We start from the raw sequence: 17,032 nt of genomic DNA, 5'->3' as shown, positions 1-17,032 counted from the left end.
ATTATTTTCGACTGGGCGGGAACGAACTGACCACCCTATGCGTAAGAGACATCCGTGTAGACCGCTACACCAAAAACGCGCGGCCGGGCCCTCTCAAGAATACAGTCATGAAACACCGTGTCAGTGTTAGGTTTATATTTTGGGCTTTCTACCACCCTGTCGGGACACACCTTTTCTCAACGCATTTAGCGCTAAAAATGTCATCGTCTCCAGAAGACGTCAAAAATAACTTTTTTGAAAAAAGAAAAGTTCGGGCATCAACTAAGTCAAATTTCTAATCTACCTATCCAGGTTTTATAAAAATCGGCCCACTACGAAGGGAGTTATGGCTGGCAACATACAAACAGACAGGCGGAATCTGTTGAATATTATTAGTAAAGATATGTCGACTTAAATAACTTTAGAATTGAATTTCTATAAAAAGTTCATTCTTCCCATTAACTCTATTTAATTGCCCCCTGAAATTGAATCGACTGTTTCACTTACCTCATTTCAATTCCCACATGCACACTTCAACGTTTTCTTATTTGTCCTTCCCATTTTTTTCCCTCTTCACTAAAGTTCGTTTCACTAAAACATTGAATGGTTTTTCAATGTCACTAACATAAATATTTTCACAATTTGTTTCCATTAATTGCCACTTTAATGTATTGTATTGATAATGCATAATCAGTTAAGAATGTGATATGATGAATATGAAAAAGACATTGAAAAAGTATAGTGTTGATATAATAAAAAATGGAAGTCCACCGTAGTGAATTTCGAGCACTCTTCTTTTTTTTTGAACCAATGTAAAACAGAAAACGTTTGTTGATTTATTTTCTGTTGATGACGTATTCGTATCTTGTGAATAGAGTAGTACGTGGTTCAGTTAAATTTGAAATGTAGGACAGTTTCAGTGGTCCCTCTTTCACTTCTTTCTTTTCAAAAATAAAATCATACAAAGTAAATGACTTTACAACATTGCTGTTTTAATTTTTCTCCCATTTTCACTGAAGTTTGAAACATTGAATGGATTACTGGGGTCAATGACATGACAACTGACGTTGGCTTCTTTCTATTCATAGCCAATTCAATGCTAGCAAATTTCCGGTCAACGCTTATCTATCACATCTTTGAACGGAAAAAACACGAATGAAAGTTGCAGATCGAGGATGGAGATAAAATGAATATCTAGTTAGCGGGAAAGAGCGGAAAATGAAGCAGAATCAGTTATTCTAAAATTAGACAGTACAAATACGGTTTCGGGACGTTTTGATAAACCGAGACGTTTGACAACCTTGATGTTTCGATAATATCATCAAACATTTCGAAACGTCCTGGAGCCGCAAACCTGCGTGTTTTGTGAACATTCAGAAACATGCTCTTGAAACTATATGAGAATGAGAAAAAAGTTGATTCAATTTTGTTCAACAAAAAACAAAATAAGACTTGATTCCTGTTTCAGCGTGTTTATGTGATCAGACTAGTAAGGTGGATATAGTCTTCTAGAGTTCAGGTTAAATACAAATACTTTTTTCTCAAAGAAGAAGAGAATGCCGTAAAAAATGTAATAAAAGTAAAAACTGTAATAGAATCCGCCTCTATTTTTCAAACCTTGTTCGTTTTGCTATTTATATTAATTACTGAGTCATCAATTTTCAACCAAACTAACATTTTCTGTCAAAATTACACAAAAATCCCAAAATTTGCAATACTTTAAACAAAAAAGGTATTATTTTGTTTTTTTTCACGAAATTTGAAAAGCCTGATTGAAACCCAGAAGAAATATTTCAAACATATTGAGGGTGCGCCTCTATTACAGTGTGCGCTCCCATTATTCAAACTGCTTTTAGGGTGCGCCTCCTTTAGAGGGGTGCCTCTAATAAAGGGGCGCTTCTATTACAGTTTTTACGGTATCCAGAGAAGAAATGTATTTGTTGATACACGTTTAGAGTTCACTGAAAATTGAAACATTTACAGTTTCGAAATTTAAGTAAGACATGACTTGCTTTGTGAAGAATAATAAAAAGCTAATACAATTTGCCAAGAAGAAGCCTTCTCAAGAGTGTCTTTGGAAAAGTATGAGATTGGTAGCCAGGAGAGAGACCATTAGAATTATGGTATAAGCGGTATATTATTAGAGATATTGAAACGCGAATTTTTGAATACCGTTTCGAATATAAAATCTAAGAAGCTCCAGTCTGGTACTTTTTTGTACTTTGTAGCATCCTAAATGGGTAATCATTATTTTTTGCTGATACACATTAGATTATGGAATAGATACAATAAAATATAAAATCCCTTTGATTGAGTAGAACAGTCAGTTACGATTTTGCAGCAATCATCTTTAGTCTTACTACAGACTCAGTCATTTACTATTTCAGTATGTTCTAGAAATCGATTAACAAAAAAACGCAGAATTCTTGAATGCGAAAAGTAAAAAATGTTTCCAACATTTCGATCGATCCCTGTTTCAGATCATTTTCTTTAAAACAATGTGTCAGGAGTTCTCTACTAATTGTACGAAAAAATTTCTCCAATATTTTTACATTTCATCAGATAAATATTAAAGAAATCAATGAAAATAAAACTAGTCTCAATTTTTCTCAAAAACAAAACTAAACTAAAGATCAATTTTGTAGTTGACTATGCTTTTGTGTACTTGCAAAAACGGCTAATTACATCCAATTTACCACAAATACTCGCTGCTATGCTGAGATTATTGCTTTCAAGAATTCTTTCAAGTAATCTTACTGTAGAAACAGTAATCCGTAATTTCGGGAATATGTTGACAACATTTTTTCAGTCTCTTCAACGTTTCTGAGGTTAAAGATCAAATACTGCAAATATCAAACCCCTAGATTCATGTATCCAACCAACTCAATTGTTCCCTCTATGCCACTTTTTGACATCACCTTCCTTATAATCACATTCCAGATAAAATTGCGGCAAATACCGAAAAACATGCCACAATTTAATGATTACTCTGTGAAAATAATTGTCGTTTTTCTTTCATGAACTGCAGCATGTAAACAAGGAATTTCCTTAAATTTTCTGAGAACTGATGTAAACTGTTAGGTACATGTGACCGTTGATCAGTTTTTGCCAAAAATCAAGCATCGAAATCAAGCCGGAAAACATCAGTGACTTTGTTATTTCCCACTTGAATTCACTATTTCAGCGAAACAGTATATTTTGATGACCTCTTTTTGAGTAGTTACATTGATGAGTGTATGATTTCATGATAAAAAGATCAGTAAACACCCGATTAAATATGTTGTTCTCGTACAGTTTCAGGATCTCCATTAAAAAAAAACATTTGAAACAAAAATCATTATAGAAATAGTTGGAATCGCGACAGACAAATATCGAGTACAAGCCAAACCACTTCCTCATTGATCTAGACTTACGGCCAGTGCATTTTTATATGTTTGATTTGTCTAGCTATTCTGTAAGAACTTTAGATTTGACTTAAATTTTCCCCAAATCACACTCTTGTCTAACCGGAACCTATCTCACCTGCCAATACTGACTGAGTGGTCATGTTCTTGAAATTTATAGTTATTATTAAGAAAACGTAAAAAATTTAACAAACTTGTTATAAGTGCAGATGGAAACGGAAACAAACAGAGCAACAGTGACCAGCAACTCACATTTATAAAAACGACATGAAATATCCAGAAACTGTAGATATTCGTAAATCACAAGTGGCTTTATATTTATGTTGGGAAATGTGCATCAAAAATAATCCATCCCGGTGGATTCCAGAAAAATATAGAGAACTTGAAACAGGCAAAAAATATCTGCCAAACGCGTTTATCGGACCACGCTGGAAAACGACTTTTCAAATTTTTCTTTGTGTTTCCCTGAAATTTGAAACATTGGACAATTTACAATTAGTTTCACCAATGAATTTTCCGAAGTCTTGCCATAGCGCAGAAGTTTCCGGGTTAAATCTTAAGATATCGAGATATGTCGAAATGATAAGTTGAAAACTAAATTTATCGGAAATTGAGTTTCCTGTTTCACTTACCTCATTTCAATTTCCACGTGCTCATTTCGAACACTAACTTAATATTGGTTTTAAAGAAAATTAGCGGAGAAGCTTGAAATTGTGTGCACCTGTTTTTCAAACTGATTGCGATTTTTTGTACCTTTTTGGACAAATAGTTCAATATTTTGTTTTGGCCCTCTTTTCCTCTTTTTTAAAAGTTTCTCCATTCATTATCATTTCACAATTTCTCCCGTTTCACTAAAAATTGAATGAAACATTGATTGGTTTTTTATTAGTGTTGATATATTTTGCAATTTGTCTCAACATATTCATAGCCACTTTAATGCTAACGACCTTCCGAGAAACGCTTATCTATCACATTTTTGAATGGAAAACACGAATGAAAGTTGCAGATCCATGAGGGAGATAAAATGGGAATTTAGTTAGCAAGAAGGGAGGAGGAAAGAAAATCCGTGTCCAAAATGGTAAACAATACAAATACGGCTTCGGAAAGTTCTGAAAAACCGAGACATTTGGCAACTTTGATAATTCGGTTACAACATGCTTTTCGAAACCATTACAACCTAAAACCAATCATGAGAAGACATACTGAAAAATGATGCGTTCTTCGCGATCCATTTCAAATTGGCCAGTCTCACTCTGAAGTACATTTTCTCACATTCTGCTTCGAAACGTCGCCAGACAAACAAAACTGTGTTTTTTTCTGTGAACATTTGGAAACATACTCTTGGAGCTATTTAAGTAAGAAAAAAGTAGATTTGTTATAGTTTTGCTCAGCAAAAACAAAATAAAACTATGTATATGCCTGTTTCAGTTTGTTAGTATCATCAGACCTGTAAAAATGTATATATTACGGTCCCCCGGTAAATTTGTCTCCCTGATCAATAATTCAATTAATAGATTATGATCTCCCTCCGTGAATTTGCTCTTTACCCTGCCCCCTCTCCTCTTTTTTGGTTATTTCATCCATTTCATTCATATCTTCTCTCCTCATGTCAATTAATTCTCGTTCCCCCATTTTTCTTCATATTTTTGGACTTAATATCTTGCTTTCCTCTTATTTCGCCCTCCTACCAGGTCTATTCTATAGCCTCGTGAGGAGCATGATCCGGTCTCCTGTATAATTTTAATGATTTATATTCCAGTCAATAAATAAATTTGATATAATTTAAATCAGATTTAAAAGTTTTAATCAGATTTGAAAGTATTCAACATATTGATTCCGTTTACTGATTTCAATTTTCATGCTTCTACAAAACACACCTTTTCTCAAAAAAAGTTTTATCAAAATTATTCAAAATCTTGCTATCCATTAATTAATTAACAGTAACCACCGAAGAACTCGGCACTCTTCTCTTCTTCTTCAGTCCGAGTCGAATATAAATATGTTTTCTCAAAGAATCAGAAAATATCCAGAGAAGATATGGATTGATGCCCGCGTAGAGATCACTGGAAATTATAAAATTACTGTTTCGAAATATTTTTGAATATAGGTAGCTCCGATGTAGCTTGTTACTTTTGTTCATACCTGATAGCATTATAAAAAAAATAAAACTTGTCGAGTGGGAAATTAAGAAGTGACGTGGCGTAGATGATAACAAGGACAAGGATTGACATTTGGATGGTCACTGAAATGTTTTTGATTTCAACTTATCAGGTACCGTATCCTACCGGTAATACTACTCATGATGAATAGTTTGACCTCTTTCTTCTTGATGACATCACTGGATTTTGCGAATTGGGTGTTTTTCTGAAATTTATGATAGGGAAGGGTTTAATCGAGGCTCCTTTCACTTACTATGGCATTGCTACTCTTCCTTAACATAAACAGTAGATAACAATAAGCCATAATCAGATATATACATACTGTAGCAAGAAATGCACCAGCTATTCCGAACAAGACGGCGATGAATATCTCACTGAAAATGTCTAATTTCATATGACTGAACTCTCCCAAACGACTTTCCGTTTCCCTGAATCCGACCTTTTGAACCTTGGAACTAGTCCATTTTTAGTGTTTCTATACAGTTGGGTCTCGTTGAAAAACGTGGCGAGACCAGCGATAAGACCGGGAAGAAATTGGATGGCGATGGCGACTCGGAGACGGGTGGAGGTCCACATCTGAATTGGGGTTACTGTAGATTGACTACTGTGGAAAAAGAAATAGAAATATACTCGAGAGTGTCTTTGGGGGAAGATGATGGCGGAGACTCGAGTGATTGAAAAAAAAGTATCAAAATTATTGTTTAGGTGAAATATTTCAAGGGATATTGAAACGGAATTTTTTAGAACACTGTTTCGAATACAAAATCTAAAATGCTCTAATCTGGAACTCAGCTCCTAAGATAGAACATAGTTTGCTGTTTTCGTTTTGTCATAAAAGAAAATCGTATATCGTTCATAATGTTTGGATGTTGGGAAGAATATATTCAGTGTTGCGTGATACAACTTGCTACCGGCACCAAGGTAGATTATTGTCATTCTAAAGTTCAGGTCAGATATAATTACTTTTTCTCAAGCAGTCAGAATGCTCTGTTTCTCATTCGTTTTTTCAGAGCTTCAGCAAAAAAATCATTGGGATCTGTTTGTTTACAAAGATGAGTTAATAGTAATTTTCTGAAATGACACGTGTGTCAGTAGCAAACCATTGCTTCGCTATAAAAAAGTTATTCAAGTTGATTTAAAAACTTTACTCATAGCAGCACTGTGAAAAGAAGAGTGGACGTAGCTTGAAGACACCGTGACGCAGAGAATATTTTCCAAAGATAACTTTGTATTGACATTCCATAATCATGTGAGAATCTCATATGATGAGTATGAAAAAAACTTTGAAAGTATAGTGCAGCTTTAGATTGATGAGTGAGCAAGTCATGAACAAATAACTCTGCGCCTACCGCAGTAAGTTTCGAGCACTCTTTTTTGAAAACATTGTAAAACAGAAAAAGTTGTTTTAAACTTTATTTTCTCTTGGTTTGGTGACGGTTGGACAGTTTCAGTGGTCCCTCTTTCACTTCTTTCTTTTCAAAAAAAAATTGCTGTTTTAATTTTTCTTCCCATTTTCACTTAAGTTTGAAACATTGAATGGATTACTGGGGCCACTGATGTCTGATTTGCACTTCCTCCATATACATAGCCATTTTAATGCTAGCAAACTTCCGGCCAATGCTTATCCATCACATCTTTGAACGGAAGAATACGAATGAAAGTTCAAGATCGATGTGGGAGATAAAATGGAAATCTAGTTTGCAGTAAAGGCGGAAGAGCGGAAAAGGAAGCAGAATCAGTTATTCTAAAATTAGACAATACAAATACTGTTTTGGGACATTTTGAAAAACCGCAACATTTGGCAACGTAGATAATTCACATTTTGAAACCATTATAATCAAACATCAATCATGGAAAACCATACTGAAAAATGAGCATTTTTCTGCGAAATGGTCGATTTATTTCAAAAATCTTTGAAGTATATTTCCTCACACTCGGTTTCGAGACGTCCCGGAGCCACAAAAACTGTGCTTTTTGTGAACATTCAGAAACATGCTCTTGAAGCAATTCAAGAATAAAAAAAGTTGATCCAAATATGTTCAACAAAAACAAATCAAGACTTAATTCCTGTTTTAGCTTGTTTGTATCATTAGACTAGTAAGGTGGATAGAGTTCACATCGAATTTAAATATTTTTTCTCAAGGAGTCAGAAAATATTCAGGCTCAGGTAATTTTGGGCCAAGTTGCCCACAAATTGGACCATGTGGCCCTCAGAATCGGCATGGTGGCCCACACATGGCCGGCCACCATGTCCATTTTGAGGGCCACATGGCCCATTTCGTGGGCAAAATGCCGAGATTCGGTACGACGCGCGGCATTCCGCTCCCTTCGCTCCCTCCCATTCCTCACAATAATTAACCAGATTACACATTTTTGTACTTTCCTACTATTTATTTGTCAAATTTAAACACAAAATAATTATTTAAGTAATTATGGGAAGTAATAGGAGAAAATAAGCTATAATTGGTCAAAATATACAATGGGAAATAGGAATACATAAATAATACAGGAGAATGAAATCATTTTTAGTAATAACTACAAATATACAAATTTCAACAAATAATCTACAGGAAATGCGAAAATTATCAGAGACGAGAAGTGGAGCAGCCGGAGCGCGTAGTTGATGATGATTCTCGTATTGTTGAATTTATTTCTTTTTTTGATCTTCTTGCTCCGCTGAAATTTGACAAAAATTAAAAGATAAAATAATAATATCTTACCTGTTTGATTGAGATTCTCTATTATCTTCTGTTTGAATAAGTAGCATAAAATAAAAAGACGATAAAATTGAAAAAGAAACGAAATAAATTAGAAAAATTGTGGCGAAAAATCAGAGTGTGCAGTAGAGCGCGATTTCTCCACTTGTGCCCACTCCGTGCCCATGCTGCACCCATTCATCCTCACCAAGCGCCCAACCTGTGCCCACATCCACCAAGTATTTCCTAACTCTCAACCTGTGGCCCAACCTGCGCCCAACCTGTCCATGTGGCCCTTTTTGCTTTGTTAATCCGGGACGCCCTAAAACAATATTAAAACCGAAAAAAACATAATTCTACGATTTCAACAGATACTTATAATTGCACTTTGTAATGATGAGTGATTATTGGTTTTTATTAACTTCCTATCTATTCCATTCATCTCCCCACAACATATTCTTTCTCGTGTTCTTCCGTTCAAAGATGTGATTGATATATTCTGATGGCAGCTTATTAGCATTTTTATGGATTGCATTTTGTATGCATTTCTATTCAGCTTGGATCTCATCAGGTTACTTTGGAATTTGCTTTTTCAAATATAATTAATGTATACGATTTGCCTGATGTATCACCCAAATTTAAATAGTGAATTTCATACAAATTTTTAGAAACAGAGAGTAAATAATATTGGTTTTGCTGTTTCAATCTCGGTGTAAAGGATAATGAACATTGTGGAACTTTTAGAGGAGTATATCGATTTTGACTTACATACAGCAAACAAAGAACTCCGACTTTTGAAAGTTTTCACCAAAATAAATGCTGTGTTTCTCACTCGTTTTTTCAGACTAGCTGAAAAATCATTGGGATCTGTTTGTCTACAAAGATGAGTTAATAGTAATTTTCTGAAATGACACGTGTGTCAGTAGCAAACCACTGCTTCGCTATAAAAAAGTTATTCAAGTTGATTTAAAAACTTTACTCATAGCAGCACTGTGAAAAGAGGAGTGGACGTAGCTTGAAGACACCGTGACGCAGAGAATATTTTCCAAAGATAACTTTGTATTGACATTCCATAATCATGTGAGAATCTCATATGATGAGTATGAAAAAGACGTTGAAAGTATAGTGGAGCTTTCGATTTATGAGCGTAATAAACAAAACTATGCAATTAAACCATAGTAAAATTGCAGAACTCTTTTTGAAAAAATGTAAAACAGAGAAAGTTTTTTTTGATTTTATTATCTGTTTGGGACGTATTTGTATCTTGTTAATAAAGTAGTATGGTTCAGTAAAATTCGAGATGTTACATAGTTTCATTGACCCCATTTCACTGCTTTCTTATCAGAATAGCGAAAAATTCAACAATTCATTTAAACGTCTCTACAACATTGCTGTTTTGATTTATTTTCCCGTTTCACTAAACTTGGAAACATTGAATGGCTTATCTTAGTGTCACTAACAAACAGTATTACTTTGCAATTTGTCTCCATTCATAGCCACTTTAATGCTAACGACCTTTCGGGAAACGCTTATCTATCACATCTTTGGACGGAAAAACACATTTGAAAGTTCGAGATCGATGTGGGAGATAAAACGAAAATCTAGTTTGCGGGAAAGGAAGAAGAAAGCAGAGTCAGTTGTTCTAAAACTAGACAGCTCAAATACTGCTTCGGGACGTTTTGAAAAACCGAGACATTTGGCAACCTTGATAATTCGGCACACTATATTTTGAAACCATTATAGTCCAAAACCAATCATGAGAAAAAACACTGAAAAATGAGGTTTTTTCGCAAAATTGGCGATTCACGTCAATAATTTTTGAAGTATATTTCGTCACACTCGGTTTTGAAACGTCCCGAAGCCAAAAAACGGTGTTTTTTGTGAACATATTTCCGAACTATTAACAATGAAAACATGTTGATATAGTTTTGTGGAACACAAACAAAGTGAGACTAGATTCCTGGTTTAGCTTGTTAGTATCATTAAGGTGGATAGATCAATTTTCTTGTGATTAAGCCCAGTAAAAATGTGTTTTCTCAAAATATCCGAAAATATCCAGAAGAGATATGGATTGATGCCCTCAAAGAGATCACTAGAAATTCAAAATTTACTGTTTAGAAATGTTGTTTTAGTAAGTAAGAGATGACTTGCTTCGTTCAACAATGATAAAGCCAAATAAAACTTGTCGAGAAAAACACTACTCGAGAGTGTCTTTGTTGGAAGATGATAGCGGAGACTCGATTGGTACCAGAGTTACATGGAAGTCAAAATTTTTTATCCAAAGGTCGGAAGTCGAAATTCCATCCAAGTCTGATTGGTAGCCCGGAGAAAGTCACACATTGCCTGGCAGATACCTAAATTAAAACCACTGAGATAGTAATAAGAACTACAAATTCTTGAGAGAACTTGCAACACTTATTAGCTAAAACTAACGAGAAACACACGCAACAAGCGAGAAAAATGACGGATTCAAGAGAGAAATCAATACAATTTATATCAGAACCACGTTCTGATATCAATTCAATCTGAAACGCGCAAGAACCACACAAAACACAATTTCTTGTTGAAATAACCAATTTATTTCAAGCCAACTGGCTAAAAACCCACTAAAAACACAAGAAAACTATAAAACTGGTCTATAAACCAAAAGAGAGAGGTAAAATCTACTAACGAGAATAACGGAGCACCTAACGTGCCTCCGCCAGCGCCCAAGAGTCCCGAAATTCTCCATTTCAAAAGCGAGATCGACAAAACAGCGACGAGAAATGCGCGCGCACCCGTAGGTCAACGCGGCAAACAGTGACATACGGAGTGAGTCTAGAAACTCAAGCGACTTTAAAGAATAGTTTAGAAGAACACACGGTGCCAACCGTACAAGATCATCAAAATTATGATGTAGGTGGAATATTTTCAGAGATAACGGGAAATTTTGAATGATGCTTTGAATGAAAAATCTTAGAGGCTCTAATCTGGTCATGCGTTCTGAGATGCTCGAAACGTTTTCTGTTTTCGTTTTGTCATTAAATAAAATTGCATATCCTCTTGTAAAACCTTTCAGTACTTTCTGTTTTCAATGGTTATGCTTTTTTTTCTGACACACATTTGAATGAATACAAGAAAGTGAAAAGTATAACAGTCAGTTACAATCTTGTATGATTCATCTTACTACACAGTAATCTACTATTTCAGCATACTTTTGCAAACTTTTAACAATCTTCGAATCCTTTAACTCGGAGAGAAAAAGTGCCCTTAACATTTCGAATGATCCCTGTTTCAGATCATTTTCTTTGAAACAACGTGTTTCAGGAGTTTGATAATAGGGAAGCAGTATCTGATTTTCCGTTAATGACAGAAAATTTGCACAGTTTTCTGTTTCGAGCAAATAATAAAATCAATTTTTCTTCTTTTTTTTTGCAATTTGCAGGTTTTTAACTTCGGAACATTGTAAAGCACGAATCAGTTCTACGAAAAAATTGGAAAATATTATAAGCACGCTGATGTACTTGCAACTGCGCTCTACCGAAACTGGGAAAAAATAAATGAAAAATGCATTTTCTCAGTGGAATCCTCGAAATTCTGTTTTACTAACACAAAATCTCCACTATAGTATCAAAGAAATCGTTGAGAGTGAAAATAGTTTCAACATTTCCCACCAACAAAAAAGTTAAACTCAATTTTGTAGTTGGCTACGTTTTAGCACTTGGAAGAGCGTTACTGAGATTTCTTGTAAGTGTCGGGTGCTACTCTGAAAAAACTAAGTTTCGACAAGGATTTTCAAAAAAAAAGAACAAATAATTTACCCAAATAAATATCAAGATATAATATCAATATTGATTTCAAAAATACTCTCAACTAATCTTACTGTAAAAACAGTAATCCATAATTGAGGAACATGTAGACAACATTTGGTAGCACATGCATTTTCTTCAATGTTCATTAGGTTAAAGATCAAATATTGCAAGTATCAAACCCCTAGACACATGTATCCAACCAATTCAAGTATTCCATCAACACCACCTTTATTCCAAAAAAAAAGAATTCCCATAAAAACTCAAAACATGCCACAATTTGGTGTTTACTCTGTGAAAATAACAGCTATTTTCTCAGAAACTAAACAAGGAATTTCCCTAATGTTTCTGAGAAAAGATGTTAATTGTTGGATACATGTGACCTTTGATACACATGTGCTAAAATTCTAGTTGAAAAAACATAGTGAGTACTTTTCAAAAGTCAATTACCAGTCATCACGTTTTTCTTAAGATGAGAAGAACTCAGTGACTTTGTTCTTTCCCACAAGAATTCACTGTTTCAGCGAAACGGTGTATTTTGATGAGCTCTTTTTGAGTAGTTACATCGGTGAGTGTATGATGTGAATTATAATTTCATGATAATAAGATCAGTAAACACCCGATTAAATATATTGATCCCGTACAGTTTCAGGATCTCCATTAAAAAATAGCATTTGAAACAAAATTCACTATTGGAAAACTTTGCTTTTCATTACATTATAAATATCGAGTCCAAGCCAAACCACGTCCTCATTGATCTAGACTTACGGCCCCTGCATTTGTATTAACTTGATTTGTCTAGCCATTCTGTAAGAACTTTAGATTTGACTTAAATTTTCCACAAATTGTGCTCGATTGTACTTTGTACATCTCCCACTTTCTTTTTCCCCGCTCCCATTGGGATATGATTCATAGGCTTTTAGTGTAGTGAACGAAAATGTCGACCTTAAATACAAAAATGCTGCTTGCAATGTTGCAGTTTCGTTTAAATGTTTCTTTGTGTTTCACTGAAATTTGAAACATTGGACAATTTTGTTTCACTAATGAATTTTCAGAAGTCTTGTCTTTTTTTTTGTTTATAGCCTACAAACATCATAACGCAGGAGTTACAAGGGGTAAATATTGAGATATGTCGACTTAATTACTTTAGAATTGAATTTCTCCAAAAAGTTCATTTTTCCCAATAACTATATATAATTGCCCCTGAAATTGAGTCGACTGTTTCACTTACCTCATTTCAATTTCCTCGTGCACACTTCAACGTTTTCATAATTGTCCTTCCCATTTTTTCCCTTTTCACTAAAGTTCGTTTCACTAAAACATTGAATGGTTTTTTAATGTCACTAACATAAATATTTTCACAATTTGTCTCCATTAATTGCCACTTTAATGGTAACGACCTTCCGGCCAACGCTTATCTATCACATCTTTGGACGGAAGATTACGAATGAAAGTTTCAGATTGAAATTGGAGATAAGATGCATATCTTTTTAGCGTGAAAGGAGGAATTAAGCAGAACAAGATGTTCTAAAATTAGACAGTACAAATACGGTTTTGGGACGTTTTGAAAAACGGAGAGATTTGGCAACGCTGGTAGGTCGATAATATCATCATACTTTTCTAGTAAGGTGTATATATTAGAATGTCTTTAGTCAGTAATCAAATTATTCGACATATTGCTATCCGTTTACTGATTTTATTTTTCATACCTTTACGAAACAGACTTTTTTTCAAAGAAGCTTTATCCAAATTATTACACATCTTGCTGTCCATTAATTAATTAACAGTAACCACCGAAGAGCTCGGCACTTTTCTCTTCTTCTTCAGTCCGAGTCGAATATAAATATGATAATGCATAACTAATTAAGAATGTGATATGATGAATATGGAAAGGACATTGAAAAAGTGCTGATAGTGTTGATAAAATAAAAAATGGAAGTCCACAGTAGTGAATTTCGAGAACTCTTTTTTTTAACCAATGTAAAACAGAAAAAGTTTGTTGATTTTTTCAGTGGTCCCCTTTCACTTCTTTCTTTTCAAAAAAATTGCCGTTTTAATTTTTCTTCCCGTTTCACAAAAGGTTGAAACATTGAATGGATTATTATGTAGTGTTACCAACAAAAAAAAACTTGCATTTGTCTCTATTCATAGCCAATTCAATTCTAGCAAACTTCCGTTCAACGCTTATCTATCACATCTTTGAACGGAACAACACACGAATAAAAGTTTCAGATCGAAGATGGAGATAAAATGGGATTCTAGTTAGAGGAAGGGAGGAAGAGCGGAAAATGAAGCAGAATCAGTTATTCTAAAATTAGACAGTAAAAATACGGTTTCGGAACGTTTTGATAAACCGAGACATTTGACAACCTTGATGTTTCGATAATACAGTAGCGAGCATAAGTTAGCACCCCTAGCAGTGTTGTTGGGAATTCCGACTTCCGACTTCCGACTTCCGACTTCCGGGTTTTTTTTCACTTCCAACTTCCGACTTCCGACTTCCGGATAAGAAATTTCACTTCCGACTTCCTACTTCCGACTTCCGGATAAGGAATTTTACTTCCGACTTCTGTCATTACATAACGGTGAAATTTCGGAAAAGTAAATTTCGCAGAAATACATGGAAAAATGGTCTAAAAGGACAGAAAATAGGCTTTTCTTCAGCCAAAAACTAATTTTCCACTGATTTTAGCGAATTTTATGAACATTTTCTAGAAGTTTTTGAATCTTTGCGAAAAAGTCTAATAGCGACTTCCGACTTCCGACTTCCGACTTCCGACTTCCGGGTGTTTTTTACTTCCGACTTCCAACTTCCGACTTCCGGATAAGAAATTTTACTTCCGACTTCCGACTTCCGACTTCCTGATAAGAAAAATCACTTCCAACTTCCGACTTCCGACTTCCGGATAAGAAAATTTTCACTTCCCAACATCTCTGACCCCTAGGTATTTTTATATGTATCTCTGCTGAATCGTGTCCGTTTTGCCTAAACTTTTTTTTCGAAAGGAAGCCAAAATATTCAGCAATAAAAATATATGTTTTTTGAAAAAATTCGAAAAAAACTTTTTATTTTTCTCTTGGAGTTATTGAGTTTTTTGTTTCAAAATGTTGGAAAACACTCAAATAAAAAAAAGGTGTTGAATTGGCTTCTCAACTCCTGAGCATCGTGCTAGAGCTCCAGAAGTCAAAAGTAGTGCCCTCGGAAAAATCTTCATTACTCATCAAGAAATGCTCGAAATCTGTCAAAACATGCAACATACGATGTGTCTTGTGTTTTTCTACAAATCAACATTAAAAAATTACAGTTTAAGAAAAAATAATTTTTCTAATTTTTTTCACTCACACTTTTTTTAATTCCTATTTTTTCTCAATTTCTGGTATTTTCTGACTACAACACGAACAATGAACACATAAATGTGTTTTGTTGTACGTGATAAACTTTTTTGCGTGCAGTTTTTAAAAGTTATGGTTGTTTTTTATCCAGAAAATACCAGAAATTGAGAAAAAATAGGAATTAAAAAAAGTGTGAGTGAAAAAAATTAGAAAAATTATTTTTTCTTAAACTGTAATTTTTTAATGTTGATTTGTAGAAAAACACAAGACACATCGTATGTTGCATGTTTTGACAGATTTCGAGCATTTCTTGATGAGTAATGAAGATTTTTCCGAGGGCACTACTTTTGACTTCTGGAGCTCTAGCACGATGCTCAGGAGTTGAGAAGCCAATTCAACACCTTTTTTTTATTTGAGTGTTTTCCAACATTTTGAAACAAAAAACTCAATAACTCCAAGAGAAAAATAAAAAGTTTTTTTTTCAGATTTTCAAATCAAGATCAGGAAAAATCGATTATCGAAAAAATCAGTGATGCAAATGTTTCAAAAACATATATTCGTATTGCTGAATATTTTGGCTTCCTTTCAAAAAAAAGTTTAGGCAAAACGGACTTGATTCAGCTGAGTTACAAATAAAAGTACGGAAGGGTGCTCACTTATGCTCGCTACTGTATCATCATACATTTCGAAACGTCCTGGAGCCTCAAACCTGCGAGTTTTGTGAACATATGAAACATACTCTTGTAACTATTTAAGAAAAAATGTTGATTTATTTTTTTCAACACAAACAAAATTAGACATGTTTATGTTTCAGCTTGTTTGTATCATCAGACCAGTAAGGTGGATATAGTCTTCTACGGTTCAGGTTAAATACAAATACTTTTTCTCAAAAAAGAAAAGAATACCGTAAAAACTGTAAGAGAGGCGCATCCGCCTCTATTTTTCAACCTGTTCGTTTGGCTATTTATATTAATTACTGAGTCATCAATTTTCAACCAAACTAACATTTTCTGGCAAAATTACACAAAAACCCCAAAATTTGCAATGTTTTAAACAAAAAAGTTATTATTTTTGTTTTTTTCTCAAAATTTGAAAAAGAATGATTGAAACCCAGAAAAAATATTTCAATCATATTGAGGGTGCCCCTCTATTACAGTGTGCGCTCACATTATTCAAACTGCTTTTTAGGGTGCGCCTCCTTTAGAGGGGTGCCTCTAATAAAGGGGCGCTTCTATTACAGTTTTTACGGTATCCAGAGTAGATATGTATGGGTTGATACACGCTTAGAGTTCACTGAAAATTGAAACATTTACAGTTTCGAAATTTAAGTAAGACATGACTTGCTTCGTCAAGAATAATAAAAATCTAATACAATTGGCAAGAAGAAGTCTTCTCGAGAGTGTCTTTGGAAGAGTATGAGAGCGGAGACTCGATTGGTAGCAGTGTTGTCGGGAATTCCGACTTCCGACTTCCTACTTCCGACTTCCGGGTAAGGAAAGTTACTTCCGACTTACGTCATTTCATAACTGTGGAACTTACGAAGAGTGCATATGACAGAAAATAGGATTTTCTTCTGCCAAAAACAATTTTTTTCACCGATTTTTTCGAATTTTGTGAACTTTTCTCTTGGAGTTTTTAAACCTCTGCGAAAAAACCTACTTCCGAATAAGATA

The 17,032-nt window shown here is 34.3% G+C and overlaps 1 protein-coding gene across 1 annotated transcript; it reads right to left on the bottom strand.

The window, feature by feature from the left end:
- Nucleotides 1-5,313: 5,313 nt before the first annotated feature.
- On the bottom strand, nt 5,314-6,118 carry GCK72_012486 (uncharacterized protein; the record flags this gene model as incomplete). Its single annotated transcript, XM_053729153.1, has 5 exons — nt 5,314-5,446; nt 5,526-5,625; nt 5,669-5,747; nt 5,796-5,916; nt 5,982-6,118. 5 exons carry the CDS (start codon nt 6,116-6,118, stop codon nt 5,314-5,316), a joined length of 570 nt encoding a protein of 189 aa, XP_053583925.1.
- Between the last annotated feature and the right edge of the window lie 10,914 nt (nt 6,119-17,032).

This window comes from Caenorhabditis remanei, chromosome IV (genome assembly GCF_010183535.1).
Source record: "Caenorhabditis remanei strain PX506 chromosome IV, whole genome shotgun sequence".
NCBI classification, from domain to species: domain Eukaryota; kingdom Metazoa; phylum Nematoda; class Chromadorea; order Rhabditida; family Rhabditidae; genus Caenorhabditis; species Caenorhabditis remanei.
Note: the sequence above shows the minus strand (reverse complement) of the source record. Positions and strands in the feature narration are given on the sequence as shown.